The 17,037-nt window shown below is 48.4% G+C and overlaps 1 protein-coding gene across 1 annotated transcript in view; it reads right to left on the reverse strand.

The window, feature by feature from the left end:
• Positions 1-17,037, reverse strand: part of VWF (von Willebrand factor) — a 121,109-nt gene that overhangs the window by 65,340 nt on the left and 38,732 nt on the right. The window contains 5 exon segments of the mRNA XM_025048649.1: positions 1,977-2,137; positions 4,482-4,576; positions 10,634-10,874; positions 14,695-14,910; positions 15,530-15,725. Coding sequence (XP_024904417.1) covers positions 1,977-2,137; positions 4,482-4,576; positions 10,634-10,874; positions 14,695-14,910; positions 15,530-15,725 — 909 coding nt within the window.

The following is a 17,037-nucleotide window of genomic DNA, read 5'->3' on the forward strand; positions in this document are numbered from 1 at the left end:
CACTTTCCGCAGGGGCTGTGGGGCCGAGCCGAGAAACACCCGTGGGGAGGATGTCTGCACCATCCGACAGGCCCAAACAGGGTGTTTCTAGCTCCTTTTTCTTTGCGTTGTGGCCAAGAACACGTGTCCTATGCAGCAGCCAACACACTGTGCACTTAATAAATCACCAGTACTTTTCTGCTCTGCTGACCCTGGCCTCAACAATTTGCACGTTAGTCGGCATTGTAATGAAGCAGTTGTGAAAATAACCCAATCTCTTACACTATGAGTTTTCGAGTTTACAGTCCCCGGCAGTTGAGGTGAAAGACACCCGTCATATGACAGATACCTAGACTGTCCTCAGAATGCATACCAGAGGCTTCAGGAATGCCCAAGAGCTCCCACCCAACAGTGCATCCACACCCTGCACTCGAGGTCTCACTCTCTACTGGGGCTTTGAGACAATAATGCAATGATTGTAGTTATTAATATTCAAGACTATCTGTACTGTTTCCTTCATGAAAATAAAGTTCATTGACGAGTCCCTGATGCTGACATAATCTCCTGAGGGATATCCTTTTTCTCGCCAGAAAATTTCACCTCCAGGTATGGCGATGGGACGTTCAAAACAAGGGGCCCTTTGGATAAAAAGAGCAACATGGAAGCTTGCCCTCCCCTCTCCTATTTCTGACGCTGTCCAGGTCTGAGCTTCCTCCTCCTTATCTACCTCTTTGAATAGTCACCTTCTGCTAAGGCACCAAACAAGACCTTCCAGTTTGGGGGTGCTCCCTGGCCAATCTCTAGCTCCCTCATTAGAAAAGACGGTTCCAGAATCCTGAGAGGCTAAAACAGAGGGGAACGCCCAGGGGAGAATGAATAACAGCTAGTCTCTCTGTCTTGGAGGAGAAAGGGTTGGAGGGAAGGAGAGAGACCATCTGCCCTGCACACAGCCAACTGGCAGTCTTCCTGAGTGCCACCGGTGGTGGGTCCAAGTGCCCACCACAGAACACTGGTAGCTCCCATGGCCCAGGACACTGCCTCTCCAGTTGAGGCCTGGGCATGATTCATGCCCATACAGCCATATGAGAGCCATACTGCTCCCTCCCATTCTAACCTCTACAACCCCTGCCCCTCACCACTCGCTCTGGGTCTGGGGAATTAGAGTCAGGGAAAGCAAGAAGACGGGATGTATTTGAAAGGGAAAAACCCAGAAGATGCATCCTTCAGGGTGACAAGAATAATATTTGTATAATATATTTAAAACAAATTGGCCTAAGATTAGACTTGGGAGGGAGGTAAGGAAGCTTGGGTGTGCTCAGACCATTGTCACCACCAAGAGGCACATAGGAGCCTCCTTGGGCCACTCCTGGCCTCCAAGAAGCTGCTGGCCACCATTTGCATGTTTGCAGCTCCAGTCCCAGAATCATGGAATGTTAAGAGCTGGCCAAGACCTCACAACTCACTTTATAGAGGAGGAAAACAAGGCTCAGTGTGAAGAAGGGACATGTTGGACCCATGGCTTGCTGATGGCGTGACAGGGACATCAATGCCTCCTCTTGAAACAGGAAGTTTCATACATATAGTATACGCAAATCATATGCAAATATGTGTGTCTTCTTCGCTTCACGCAATGGAACAAAGCCCTTGAGAAAATTCTAGTGGAAATGCCTGTTTTCACTTGTAAGTATTTTCTGGAAATCCTTGCTTTGCTTCCAAATTCTAGTGGAAATGCCTGTTTTCACTTGTAAGTATTTTCTGGAAATCCTTGCTTGGCACCTCTGTGTGCTAAATCCTTGTATTTTTGTCTGATCTCACGAGGATCAACTCAGACACTTTCCCTGACTTGGGCAACTGACTGAGCCACAGAGGACTCTCCCCCACCCCTGTCCCCATCACCACCGCCACCCTGTTACCATCCCGGCTTAGCTCTTGTTTCTTCCCCTCTGTCCATAGGGACATGGAAGGCTGCCAACTCCTGCCAGTGGTGGGCGGCTCACCATGCCCTGGGGGCAGAGGCAGCCGGAGACGCAGCCTATGCTCATACACTCCAGGTCGTAGTTCTGGCAGGTTTTGGCACACTCCAGCCCTTCAGCTCGTGGGTTGTCAGCAGGACACACGAACTTGACCATGGGCGGCCGGCAGGACAAGCTCCTTTTGCCTTGGAGACAGAAAAATCAAAGAGGCCATCAGTGATGGAGTGGGTGGATCTACTTTCACGCTGTCCTTTGGTCCCCAAGGTGTAGTCACTCAATTTCTGAGACACTGAGCTGCCCACTCCCTGGGGTGAGTGAGGAGCTGCCCAATCTCCAACCAGGTCTAGCTTTGCGCCAGGTCCTTGTATGGGACTGTGATGGCAGCCTCACCTACTCACCTGAGCCTCTGACCTCCGCCTATGCTGGAGGTGCCTCTCAGATCCCAGCATCCCTCTGCTGGCCACACTCCACAACCCCCTTGATCCTGCTTTAGCAGGCTGCATTGAATAAGGATGCATTACAGAAATGTCCAGACCCAGGCTTTAGAGGACCTGGGTTTGGGTATTAAAAAGGAATTTCTGTGGGCCCCCACAGGACCGTTCTAAAATGGTTACCCCTAATTTAGTCACAAAAACTTTAAAGAAGACTTGCTTTGCTCACGTGTCATCCTCCGCCCAGCCACTGGCCATCTCGCCCACTCTACACTGGCAATACCCCCCCGACACGCCCACCTGCCCTCCCTGCTGTGTCACTGTCCATCTGATCACCATCTGATATCACCACCTGATATACTATATGTTTCATTTATTTATTTTTCCACCCCACCTTCACCTTGACCCCACCCACTAGAATATATGCTCTGTGAAGGCAGGGGGTTTTGTCTACTTTGTTCATTGATGTATCCTCTCTCCTGACAATTAGCAAGTATCAATGGCTGACTGAAGAAAGGATGACAGGAGATGATGATACAGCACCTTTCCTGCAGAAATCTGATGCACTTCGTAGCATTTATATCTTACTCTATATAGCACTTACTATCTCTTGTGGACCAGAAAGCCAAAATTTCCAGACTTATTTTTACATGGAAACTTTTTTAGGAAATTAAAATCCTAAAAGGTCAAATGGCTTTTCCAAATCACACAAAATTCTAGTAACTTTCTGACTTAGAAATAGACACCCCCCAGTGAATACCCTAAAAGACTCTGAGCAAGAGGAAGCATTAAAGCCAGACCCAGGAGGCAGAATGCAACAGAAGGGGGTGGGGGGGTGTGGAAAAGATGCTACAATGAGAGACAGCATAAAGAAGAAAAAAGACTTAGTGACCTTGAAGTTGGCTATGGGCCGAATGTTTGTGTCCCCGCCAAAATCCACATGTTGGCATTAGATGATGAGGCTTTTGGGAGGTCAGTAGGTCATGAGGGTTCAGTCCTCATGAATGAGATTAGTGCCCTTATGAAAGAGACTCCACAGAGCTCTCTAGCCCCTTCCACCATGTGAGGACACAGTGAGAAGGCATCAGCTATGAACCAGGAAGAGGCCCCTCATCTAACCATACTGGCACTCTGGTCTCAGACTTCCAGCCTCCAGAACTGTGAGCAATAAGCTTCTGTTGTTTATAAGCCACCCGGTCTGTGGTATTTTGTTACAGCAGCCCAGACTGAATAGGACAAGGTCACGTGTTTTGATTTCAACTTGCGAGGGATCCCCGTGCTTGGGATCTTGCCCCGGCTCCAGGCTGAGACGCTCCACAATCAGGCATGCAGGGTGACCAGAATTCTCACCCAGGGCGAGCTGGAAGGCCAACACATGGCACAGGGCTGGGTCACTTGGAGAGAGGGCATTGAGGAAAGTGAGAGGCAGAGAGAGAAGAGGTCAAGCTGGAGGTTGAAAATATCCCATTTATCTGCCTAAAGGTATCTCTCCCACCTACTGGGAGAATCCTTCCTAAGCAAAGATGATCCTTCTGGAAACCAATAAGGCCCTCCTGGTCCGTTAATGTGAATATGGTCCCACCGACCAGGTCAGCCCCTCCTCCCTCTGGGCCTTGTCCTTAAATAGCAACAACTATTAAGACCTTCAAACTAAGAGCAACAGGTCTGAACCCCCCTCTTCCAAATCCATCTGAGAAGCTTTCAAAAGAGGTATCCTTGACAAGTCCTTAGGAAAAAGGAAGCCATTAAAGGAGGGTGATTTTCACCACAATCAAGGCGACCGCCTCATTCACATCCTTAACTCACTGGGTTAAGGTCACCATGGGCAAATTGGAGGTCTCACTGAATCCATCTTGCAGAAAATTCAGTCTTTCACAAGTCACCAAATAAAACTCTTCCAGCCTCCATAACTTGGACTTACACATGCAGAGGCCTGTCTAGGCCTGAAAGTCACTCACGCAAACACAGAAATTGTGACAATCCTGACACGTGTCCGAACGGACATGCACATCAGACAGTAGCCCAGCTCTCTCCCCGACTCCTCACGCGAGGAGTCTGGGCAGAGGGAAGTGAAGAGCCCTTCCAGAGCACTACTTACTGCGGTGAGACAGGGGACTGCTGAGGACAGTTTGTGGCAACAGGCTTCCCGGGGCTCCACTCGTGGTGCAGCGCATGAAGCCATCCTCACAGTAGCTGCGAAGAAAAACCACAGCCCGGCTTTGCAAGAGCAGCATCACTTGCTGTCTCTGTATCTTCACCTCCCGCTCCCTCCCTGGGCTCCCGATCCCGTAACTCGTCTGAAACACAGCTGCTAAGGCCACCAGCGACCACTGTGTCGCTAAACCCAATGGACCTGCTCTCAGTTCTTTTCCTACTTGATTCCCTTCAATGTTCCTCATCATTATTGTCTACTCCATTCTTCTAGAAAATCTTTTTTTAATTTCTCCTGGTTTTCCTCCAAGTTGCCGGTTGCTCCTCCTCGGCCTCACTATACTCACCCTCGTCTGCTGGGGCCATCCTAGCGTCTCTGCTTCCCACACCGTGTGTCCCCCACGCCCCGGCTTCCACTCCAGAGACGACTCACACATTCACATCAGCAGCTTGGATCTCACCTTTGAAACCCGGAACCCATGTACTCAAATGCCCGTGACATAGGACTGCCACATTTGGTGTCTCACAGGCACTTCGAACTCAGTATGTCCAAAACTGAACTCAGGACCCCCCGCCAAGCCAGTCATCCGGGGCTCTGAGTCATTGCATGACACCTCCATCCACCCGGTGCCACAACCCAGGGATCAGCCCTGACACTGTCTTCTCCCCACCTCCTACATCTGACCCATCGCCAAGCACTTGGACTTTACCTCCTAACCATCCCTGGAATGCATATCCACTTCTCTATCTCCATTGCCTTGAGCCACCATCACCTCTCACCTGGACAATGAAAAAGCGTTCTAACTGATGCCACAGCACCTAGTCTTGCCTCTCTCCAAAACACACTCCTCTGGGCAGCCCCAGCATCTTTCCGAAACCTAAATCTGATTATTCCACATCCCTGCTTGGAATTCTTCAATAGCTCCCGCTTCTAGGCATTAGGATAAAGATCCAGTCCCTACCATAGCCTCCCCAGGCCCCACACTGTCTGACCTCTCCAGTCACCAATCCCATGGCCGTCTTTTAATCTGAAAGGTATATTGCTCCCTTCAAACACAGGGCTTTGCATACACCGTTACCTCTGATCTGATGTCACTTCTGCCCAACACACACACACACACACACACACACACACACACACACACACACACACACACACACACACACACACACACACACACACACACACACACACACACACACACACACACACACACACACACACACACACACACACACACACACACACACACACACACACACACACCTTTCTTTGTCCCCGACCCATTTCAAGCTTTCATAGACCACATACTTCTCTTCCCAGAACTTACCACACGTGTAAGTTTAGCTGTATTTGAGTTTGTATTTGGTTACCATCTCTCTCTGTCACTGGACTATAACAAGATCCAAGCGGGCAGAAGCCATGACTGCTCTTGCTCACCACTGTACCCCCAGCATCCAGCATAAAGTACACAATAATTTTTAAAATTTTTCTTTTATTCCTCCCCTCTAATCCCAACCCCTTCCCCTATCATGGGCAACTATTTTCTTGGTATCTATCTCCTAAACGGCCCCCTATGATCCTCACGTCTTGGTGGTCACACCCTTGCATAGTCTCCTCCTGCGTTGTACCAAGGTTGGTCTGTGTGACCAATAGTACATGGCAACAGTGACCTAGCATGTCACCTAAGATTAGGTTATACAAGACCGTGGCTTCCCTCTTTGTGCTCTCTCTAAGATTACCCAGTCTGGAGGAACTGTGTCACAAGCAGCCACATGGAAAGGTCCCCATGGCGAGGAACTGAAGCCTCCTGCCAACAGCCATGCGAATGAGCTGGGAATGGACTCTCCAGCCCCAGTCAACCCTCCTGATGACTGCGGCCCTGGCCAACAGCCTGACCGTAACCTTATGAGGGAACCTGAGACAAACCACCCAGCTGAGCTGCTCCTAGATACTGACCCTTAGAAACTATGTGAGGTTATAAATGCTTATTGTTTTAACCCGTTAAATTTGGGGGTGATTTTTTTATGCAACAACAGATAATACAATCTTATTCTGTTTAATGTATGCCTGCCTGAGTATATTCTTATAAAATATATGATTGTTTCGCATGCATGTATGTTTGATGTATATAAACAGTATTATCTTATATATCCCACTGTATTTTGCTTTTTTCATTCAGTGCCATGTGTTGAAGATTCATCCCTGTTCATACATGTCCTAATTCTTGGTGCTTCTAAAGCTGCACGATGCTCTGCAGTGTGCGTCCACTACATTTTACCTATTCATCCTCCCAATGATAGACACAGATTGTCATCTACTCCTTGTCACCAACATGGCTGTGATTAATATCTTCATACATGCACCCTTAAGAACCTGTGCAAGAATGTCTTTAGTATATGTGCCCAGGAACAGAACTGAGGGAATATCAGGTATGAATATCTAATCTGCACATACTGTGCCAATTGCTCTCCAGGTGCAACTGACCTTGGATTTGAATGGAGCAATGCCCTTCAAGATTAAAAGAAGGCCATGGGGTTGGAGAGGGGAATGGTAGGTGGGGTCGGATCATGTGAGCGCTGGGAGGCCAGAGTAGGGATTTCATCTTTATCCTAAGGCCCAGTGAGGGAAGATATTGAAGGATTCTGAGCAAAGATGGAACATAATCAGACTTAGGTTTTGGAAAGACACTGGAAGTATCCGAGTTCATCCATGTCCTACCAGCAGCAAATCAGGGGCCCAGGTCCCACATCCCTGTCAACACCTGGCATTATCCAGATTTCAAATTTTTCCAGACTAATAGATAGGAAGTAATATGCATTGTTTTAATTTGCGTTTCTCTGATTACAAAGATTCTGAGCATTTTTAATGTGACTATTGTTGGATCAAACTTTGTTGAATGAATAAGAGAATCAGCCCTTCTCTCTCTGGGTACATGCAGAGGGACTTACGCCTTCTGGTGTTTTAAATAACCCCTGATTTAAAAACTATCCTTCCCCAAATATCATGTTCTATCTGTCATTTGGACATGACCCAAAAGCTTAATTTTATTAAAAAAAAAAAAAACAGAGGTAGGTTAAAAATCAACTCCTGCCCAGAGCCTGGCCTGCAGTAGTTGAAGCACTCTACTGTGATGGCTTTTTGATGGCCACATGGTCATCATTCCAGGCCATGTTTGAAACTTCCAGGTCATGTGTGTTTACACCTTCCTGCCACTCTGTCATGAGCATCACTAGCATTTGCCCAGCTGGGCTCATTCTTTAGTGTGTTGTCTAAAACAGGAAAATCTACAGCCATAGATAAGCCCTGAGTTCCCTCTGGCTCACATACTCCATGAAATCTTAGTTTCTAAATGAAGTAGAGAAACAGGGTGGTCCATAGTGTTTGGCCCTGATGCCTGAGAGAGAGAGATGGAAAAATGAGATCGCTGATGTGCAGGCTCTGAAAAGAGCCTGAAGCCAGGGCCGTTCCTCCAGCCCTGTTCACCTGGGAGCTCCTACATCCTATCTCTCACCTTCCTTGTGCCTCTAAACTGGTAAAAATAACCAGTGACGCTTATTCTCCTCCAAGTCGACACAGCCTCCTACCTTCTGGCTTCTTTCCTTACCATACTAGTGAAACATGGGGGCCACTATGATCTTCTGATCACCAAATTCAACAGCTTATTCTCCACATAACATAAAGAGTTCAACAGTCCCTAGGTCTAGTCACTTGCTGGATGATCTGGCAAAGTGATAATCCCACTAAGCCTCAAATTCCTTCGTTAAAAAGCAAGCTTTGGCTGCCTAACAGTGTGATTGATTTTAAGGTCCCAGAGAGAAACACCTTGAAAACTGTAGCCAGACAATTGTAGTAAAACAACCACTGGGCTAAGGCCAAAAGCTCAAACCAACAGAAGATATCATTCTCTGTTTACTTCCATGATATGACCTTGTCCTGGGTCTGCTCTTTTTGCTGGCTTTTTTTTTTCTTTTTCTTTTTTTTTCTTTTTGCCTCTCTCATGGGATCCTCTTTCTCTTCTTCTGGCCCTCTGTACATTCCCCCAAATTCTAGATTCAGTTCTCTTTTTTGCTCTTCAGTCCACTCCCCTTAGCAAGCCTAGCTATTCTTATGCCTTTCACCGTCACCTTCATACAAATCTTTTTCTCCAGACTCAATCTCTCCCTCAAGTTCCAAACACTTACCTCCAGCTGTTGATTCCATTCATTCACCAAGATGCCCTCTGGTAACTCAAAGTCATCAAGGTCAAAGCCAAATCTACAAAGAGCCCTCTTGTTGTTCTGGACGGCACTGTCCCCCCAAGCATTCAAGTTCAAAACCCTGGGGCCATCTTCAACAAACCTCCTGCTCCCAAACACCCTCCCAGGTTGTTTGCTTCCCAATGTCCTACCTCTGTCCCCACCTCTGTCCCCAGTCTCCATTTACACCGCTACTGCCTGCCCAGGGCAGCTTTCGGCCAGGCTGTGTCAACATCTTCCCACAACTGAGCTCCCTGCTTTCATATCTCATGCAGCTTCCAGAACCCACTCCCTGAAGCTACACTTTGATCCTATTTGCTCTGTGCTCAAACCTTCCAAGGTCCCACTGCCTATTGTTCAAGCACCAGTCCTCATCCTGTCTTTCAAAGACCCCCTGAACCTGGTCTCGACTTCCTTCCTGTCTTATCTTTCCTTCATACAACATATGTTTCCACTGAGGATTGCCCTTGGTGATTGCTGAGTACTCCTTTTGTGTTTTAGTGCCAGGACCCCAGCTCCTCCTACAAAGCGCCGCCCCCCATTATTCCACCCCACCCTGGCTGTTAGTATCCTCCTCAAACTCAAAAGCTACCTCTCGCATTGAGTCTTCCTCAACTCCTCATGAATGGAAGCAATCCTTCCTGTTCCGAATGAGTAGGGGTCTTATGTCTCTGATATGTTCTGTCTACCAAATATTATAGCTATTTTATCTCAGTAAATATTGGTTGTACCTATTTTTTTGCAGAACTATGTTAGGTGTTGGGGATCAGGGCCTGACATACATTCTCTACTCTTGAAGAGGTCACAGCTTTCAGGAATATATAACACATTTCACTGTAATCCAGGTCCGATGGCCATACTGTTTTCATATAAATGTAAACAATCTGCTTTGGGCACATGCAATTGGAAGGGGCTGCAAATTAATCTCCAGAATGATGAGAAAAAGTTTCATACCAAATGCAACGGGCAGATTTTGTCTGGATCTTGATTTGAATGAACTGATTATAAAAAGACATTTTGAGACACTTAGGAAAAAGTGAATATGGAATAAATATTAGGTGTTATTAGGGAATTGTTAATATTTAGGTTAATAATGGAATTATGGTTAGGTTTATTTTTTAAGTGCTTATCTATTAAAAATACATACTGAAGTATTTTCAGATGTAACAATATAATATCTGAGATTTCCTATAAATTATTCCAGACAAGTAGGGGAGGAGGGAAGAGATAAAATAAGAATGACAAGTGCTGATAATCGCTGAAGCCAAGATGGTTGCATTAGGGCTCCTTACACTATTCTCTTTCTTTTATGTGTTTGAAATTTTCCATAATCAGGACATTTTAACTGGTCTCCCAGGTAGACTGTCAGCTTCTCTGGGGCCCACACTGTCTGGTTCATCTTTAGACCACCAGTCTCTAGCCAGTACCCAGGACTGTATTTTTCAGGGTCATGCACAATAGTGAGTCAGGATAGCAATGCACCACTGAGGCAATGCTTCTGGGGTGTATTTTCTTCTGGTTCAATTGCTTCTGCCTGAGACCCTGACAGGAGGCCGAAGGGGAGCAGGACAGGGAAAGCTCCCACATCCTGTTCTATAAAAGGGAAACCGAGACCCAGAGCAGGGAAATGGGGTCTAACACGTAATTGTTGACAAGAAAGCTCAAGGATTCCTCCTGCCAGCCTGGAGTGCTAGTTCCCTGCAAAGTAAGGAAGTCAGAAGACCTGGGTGAAGCCCCAGCTCTGCTCTGACTTGCTGTGGTCCCCTGGACGAGTCACTTCCCTTCTTGAGTCTCATCTGTGACATGAAGGACTTGGAGAAAACCATTTTGCTTACCCCTGGCCCTGCCGCCTGCACTTACCACACGGTGTGATGGTCTGAGAAGATGTCTTCGGGCTGGAAGATCTCACCATCATAGTAACAGGGGCACTGGGCCTTGGGCACACAGTCTCCCCTCTCATCCAGGTAGAGCCCTGGGGGGCAGAAGCAGCCCTCCAAGCAGACCTCGTTGCATTCCTCGTCCGGGTGGGACAGGGAGCGGCAGGTCAGGTTGCAGGGGATCCCACACTGCAGGTACACCTGGCCCTGCGGGCAGCTCAGCGCTGGGAGAGAAGCAGAGGGAAACATTAAGATAACAAGGACTATAGTTTAGGACTTGGGGTGTCACCCCTGACAGCTTTAATCCCCCAATTAATTATATCTGTATGGTCACTGCCTTCCTTTCCCACTATGAGCAAAAGCGTATTTCTATGCTCGCAAATGTCTGCTATAGTTAGAGATGCCCACGTTGTCTCTGCCTAACCAGCAGGATCAGCTCGGTTGTCTCTGAATTCTCAAAACCTAGTAGAAATCCTGGTGGATGGCAAAGCTGTGACTATTAACAAGAACTAGGAGTGATAAGCAAAGGTATTTCTCTCGTGATCATAATAACAACAAATGGCAACCATTAATTGAGCACCTACTGAAGCTCTTGCTCTTCACACAGATTTTATGCTTTTTATGCCTCTCTCAGTGAGTTAGATCTCATAACCCCCTTTCTACAGGTAAGAAAACTGACACTTAAGCTAAGGAATTTGTGAGGGTCATGCCTCACAGAAAGAAGCAGAGGCAGGATTTGAACCTAGCTTCCTATGACCGAAAAGCTCTTAATCATTATACTCTAAAAAAAAAAAAAAAATCCCTCAGGAACCATGCTGTTGAAAACATGCCAGTCACAAAGAGCAGGGACACTCATACCTACCCCAGCAAAGCAGGCAGCATCCAACCACCCACAGCCCTCACTCTCCCTGGCCTCCCACATAGCACAACAGGCAAAAGCTGAAAGGAAGCGTGACAATGTGGCAAAGCAGCTAAGAGAGGGGATCCGTATCCCAAATTCCTGGGTTCAAGCCCCAGTTCTGCCATTAGTTAGTGATGTGACTTTGAGCAGTTCCCTCCCTGGAATACAATAACACTACCCACCTGGGTGGGTGCAAAGGTTGTGAGCTAACACGTTTAGAGCGATGCCCAGCGTGTGGTAAACGTTCTCTGCTGTTGTTACATTCTAATGACTGGGGAAACACAGCCCCAGCTCAGCAGGCTCCAGGTGAGAGGGGTGTTCCAGGCAAAGGTTTGGGCCTGAGAAGAACTTGCCCTCCTAGATTCTGGCCGACACATAACCCACTTTCTGTGCTCACAGAAGTCTCATGAGTACCCCCACGGTGAAACGTTTTACTGGGAGGCGTGAAAAGCAAAATGCTTTCCTGTTGCTGACCAGCTGTTATCTGAGAAATAAGAACCTCACTCTGGGGACACGCCTCCTGGGACCATTAGAATCCTTCCCTTCCCTGGTGCAATACATTTCTACAGTGAAACCCACTGACAGTGCATTTCAGAGACACTGTGAAAGGAAACCCTGCTCTAAACCTCAGAAATAGGGTCAGAGGTCCTCTGGAGAGCCCCTGCAGCCCTCCCCTCCTGCATCTGCTCTGGGCTTGGTATTTGAAAGTAGCTGGGGGACAGAGGGGGCTCTCTAACCATATTAGACATGAACCAGAAGAGGAGTTGGGTCACAGGATAAATATTTAGAGAAAGGATTAAGATGAGGCACATTGGGCAACAGAGATGGAAAACCCCTTCAATCCATTGAATCCATGGTGATGAGGGCACATTTCACCCACTAAGGAGCAGCTGGACCTGAGAGCTTTTACTCTCTGACAGACTGTCTCTGGAGCTGGCTGGGAGCCACATTAAACTTTTCCTGTGGCCTACTTCCCCAGAAGAAGTAATGCACATCTCAGTTTACCAGACGCTTAGTGTGCTCCCACCAGGTGCCAGGGGCTGTGCTCAGCGTAGGGATGCAGAGATGGTGAGACTTGGCCCCTGCCTTCAAGGAGCCCATAGCCTTGTCTTCCCAAAGGGAACAACCAATTTATAAGAAAAATATGTGCATCTGTCTCCCAAATCTCCTCACAGCATCCCACAAAGTAGCTACGTGATGGGTCCATGCTCCATGAGTGTCCCTGGTTGATGACCTCTTCTGGATGGAGTCAGTGGTTGAGGGAGCTCTGTTTATTTCTCAGAAAGGAAAATGAGAAACAGAATGAACCCAGGAGTCCTACCCACCCTCCTTGGGCTCACAGGAACAGCCCAAGGCCATCTGGCCGGCCTTTTCTCTGGTTCACCTTCACACAAAGCCATAGAGACAGACCCCTTTTGTCCTTAAAAGTCTCTGGACACCACCCTTTCTGCTGTATCTTAAAGCCTCAGGAGTCTGAACTCTAACCCAGTCTCAGTCCCTGATGCTGCTGTGTCAGCCCATTTCCTTTTGTTCTCTTCTCAGTGAAGGTTAAGAACAGCTGCTCCTAGGAGATTAAAATATATTTTGGTAAGCTCTCAGCATTCTGGGAGAATATCCCAAACTAGGAAATCCCTTGGTTCTACAGCACACTGATAACACACAATTTCTAATACTGGTGGACAAGCAAAGCAAATTCATAAACAGTGTGTCATTTACCCCTCATTACTTTCCCTAATTTCTAAACAGCAAACACTGATGAGGACCTGAAGTCTGGAAGGATGAAGTAAAAGGCTCAAGGTCACATACCTAGAAAGTCACAGGCAAAGAGCCAACAAGCTTTCAGCCTTAGTTCTTCCAGCTGCTAACTCGTGACTCTCTATGTCATCCCAGAGCTTAGAGGGATGGAGGACACAACTGTATGGATCTGCATGTTTGTTCCCTTTCATCCTTACGTGTGTCTCTGCTCTCTTTTCTTTATGAGATCGCTCAGACTAGAAACATGAGTAGGCCTCATAAACACCAAATGATGACACTTCTAGAGCCCCCATACCTAAAACTTGCTTCAAATACATGATATTAAGTCCTTTTAACATTTCTCATGGCTCTTATTTTCCTACTTCTGTCAGGACCACCAACATTTTGGTCTCCAAACACATCTACCTAGCCTGAAAAATCAGAATATCCACTATACTCTATCCTCCCGGAATACCTTCCTCACAACTACACATCACTGCTACTATTCCACCATCAGAAACAACTCTTTTCTGCCAAGAAAGTGGCCTTTAAGAGCTAGTCAGGTGCCACCTCCAGAAGCCTTCCCTGGTTGCCCCTGCCTTGATCTGATTATCCGTTCACTCGGTGCGATAGGCACCTAGTAGGGAAGCAGTTTCCATCTGTGCCTCAAAAAGGAAGAGTCAGGCTCTACATCACTGACATTGCCTGACCACACCGGGCACTCAGTAAATGTCCCTAGAGCAATGACAATAACAACAAAAAGTAAACACAATCCAGCCACTCCGGACCAGAGCATGGAGTAGATTCCAACTCTGGTGCCACAGACCTAACAGGGCTCCAAAGTCAGCTAGGAGTAATGATGTCACTCATTTGATATACTTTACATAACTCTGTACAAGGCCCAATATTTGGGCCAGGAGTCCACCAACTTGTTGGACTGTTAGCCTGAAGTTAAGAACAAAGGATTGGTGCGTGCATTTCCCATTGCTTTCACCAGCCCCTCGGGGGCGCAAGGACCCGCTCACTTCATAGTCTGGCTGTACATGAAGCCAACACTAGGTGGCAGCAGCCACAGGAACGCTCTGCTTGGCAGGGACACCGAGGTTCTAGGCCTCCGGGTAAGGGGGTCCTATTTGCCCTCCTGGAAAAGGCCAGAGTAGCCAGACCGTCCTATGGGTGAGCCAGTCCCCGCCCCGCTCCCCCGCACCATGTCCTGCTGGGAGATGGGAGGGGACAGTGGCAAATAAACCGTTCTCAAAACCCATGCTTGTCAGATGCCTTGGGCCTGTCTCCCAGTGCAAGAATGCACAGGCAGTGCTTTGCAAAGGACAAGTGCGTGAGATTGCGGGCATCCGCAGCAGATTCAGTCAGGTCGCATGGAGGCGGCGGCGGGCAGGGAGGGCACCCACCACAGAAGCTGGGCTCCCGCCACGCGACGTGCACGCCCTTCCGGGCACAGGCGGCGGCGTAGTTGGCCACCGCGTTGCACAAGCAGTCCCTGCCGTTGGAGCAGGAGCAGACATCGTAGTGACAGTTCTGCAGGTAGGGCAGCGGGGCCACCGCATGGTGGCAGGCTTCGAACTTGGAGGACGTCAGAAGAGCGCAAGCCTCCTCCGCGAACTTGGCTGTAGGGGGTAAAAGGGGAGAGACAGCGAGCTGGGCTTGGCCCGGGGCCCACACAGCCTGGGTGCTGCGACCCCAGGAGCCAATGTCGGCTCCTGCTCTGAAACTCCCTTTCTAGATTCTCCCTCAGCAGCACATGCCGCAAAAACAACTTCTCTTGGCTGTGGGTATCATTGAGATTTATCTTCCACAGCCAATGTACTTTCCTAATAACATTTGGCTTAAATACATAATAATAAGCCTCATTTCCAGAGCACACCCACTGACAGAAGGGAGAAATAGTTCCAGGATGCGTTAAATCTGCAAATGGCCACCCCAGTGCATTTATCTGAAGATATGTTAATTCTGAGTTTGGATGGCTGCTGCTCCAGCAGACTGAGAAAGAAGGTCCAGAGGCAGGAACTATGTACTATTCTTTTCTCTCCCAGGGTTTGGCACACGGAGGGATGCTCAAGAAAGAAACTTTGAAGAATAAATGATCCAGATGCAGATAATCAAATGTTGGTGGTAAAAACCAAGCGCCCCCCTCCCTTGACGGTGGGTGCCCTGTCCCATGGAATGCGCTGGAAAGTGGGAGACCTCAGGGCTGCCCCGCCCCTGCCCCCGCCCCCCACCACATACTCAGGCGCGGGTTGAGGATGCACGGGTCGCTGGGCTGCTTCCGCAGGTCCTCACAGTCCCCGTGCAGCTTCCAGGCGTTCCCAAAGTCCTCCACCAGGGGCTCCACCAGGCCCGCGGGGGTGCGGAAGTCGTCGCCCTTGTTGCCATTGTAGTTCCCACACAGGCCGCACATCCTCCCCGCGTACACTGGGGACAGCTGCGGGGAGAGCAGGCCACCTTGGAGCAGCTGCCGCCAGAGCAGCCACAGCTTCCTTTTGCTAGTGAGATGGTTTTAATCAGAAACGTTCACTGGGTGACAAATGAATATGAATTTAATAAACCGCAGCTAAGCCCCAGGCTGCGGAAGAAAGAAAAAAGCTAACTGCAGTATCGTTTACCACCAGCTCCATCCCGGCTCTTAAATCATTAGAGTCAGAGAGAGACCTGTTGTGCTAGAAGGGATTTTAGAGGTTATCCAGCCATTTTTGATGGTGACTCTGAGTCCCAGAGAAGGAAAACGACTTGCCTGAGGTGACAGAGCTGGGACTAGTAGCCAGGTTGAGCAAGCCCTAGCAAGCGTGCTCTCTGTCACCCTGGCAGGTCTGAGCAGATTCTCCCGGACCAATGAGCCCTGACACCCATGGGAATCAAGTGCAAAGTCAACATCCCTTTCCTGAATATTCACATCAGTCACACACGTGGGCGAAGCAGGCTGTCAGTTATGGTCCAAGTCCTCTCAGAGTTCACCTTTGTGACAAAGAACACCTTCCTAACTCTCTATATTTAACTCAGCCTCTGAGCATCATTGAGGAGACAAGGCCAGGAGCCAAGAGAATTCTAGGGGTTGTGATTGGGGGAGGTGGGGTTAGCGAGGACTCTGGGGCAGTCTGCCAGGGGTGACCAGAGGGGTCTTGGGGTCAAACTCCAGGCCATCAGCATGTGTCATTCTCCATCTTTCAGAGCCCAAAGTACACACTCGGGGACAACTTAGGGAGTCACGCCTCCTGTCTCGCACGCAGCACACCTGGGGGCATTTGCTGGCCTCTGTGGCTAGTGCCCTGGTTAAAAGACAGAGCAGGGCGGAGGCCCCAGAGCCCTGCCGCCTGCTGTGCATGTAATGAATATCGCCTGGTGACTTCTCTGTGTTCTGAGACCCTCAGTGCTTGGCCTGGGGGTCTCAGCTGACCTCATCCAGCTTCTAGCTCTGACTCAACAAGATGCAAGATGAACAATCTACTGGACGGTTCTGGATCCATATAAAATGTTCCCAAGTAAATATTGTTAATGAGAAAGAGGATGGAGTAATGTTTCCTTGTTTATCTTGCAAATATCACCTTAGCTGGCCAGGCCCTTCCCTGACCTCCCTATTTAAAATGTGACCCCTCCCAATCCTGGCACTTCCTCTCCCCTTCACGGCTTTATTTATCTTCCCAGGATTTATCACCTTCTAATATATGATATAATTTACTTGTTGGTTTGGTTTATTGTCTGTGTCCCCCCATTAGAATTTAAATTAAATGAGGTGAGGA

The sequence above is a fragment of the Pteropus alecto genome, unplaced genomic scaffold (genome assembly GCF_000325575.1).
Source record: "Pteropus alecto unplaced genomic scaffold, ASM32557v1 scaffold94, whole genome shotgun sequence".
NCBI lineage: Eukaryota > Metazoa > Chordata > Mammalia > Chiroptera > Pteropodidae > Pteropus > Pteropus alecto.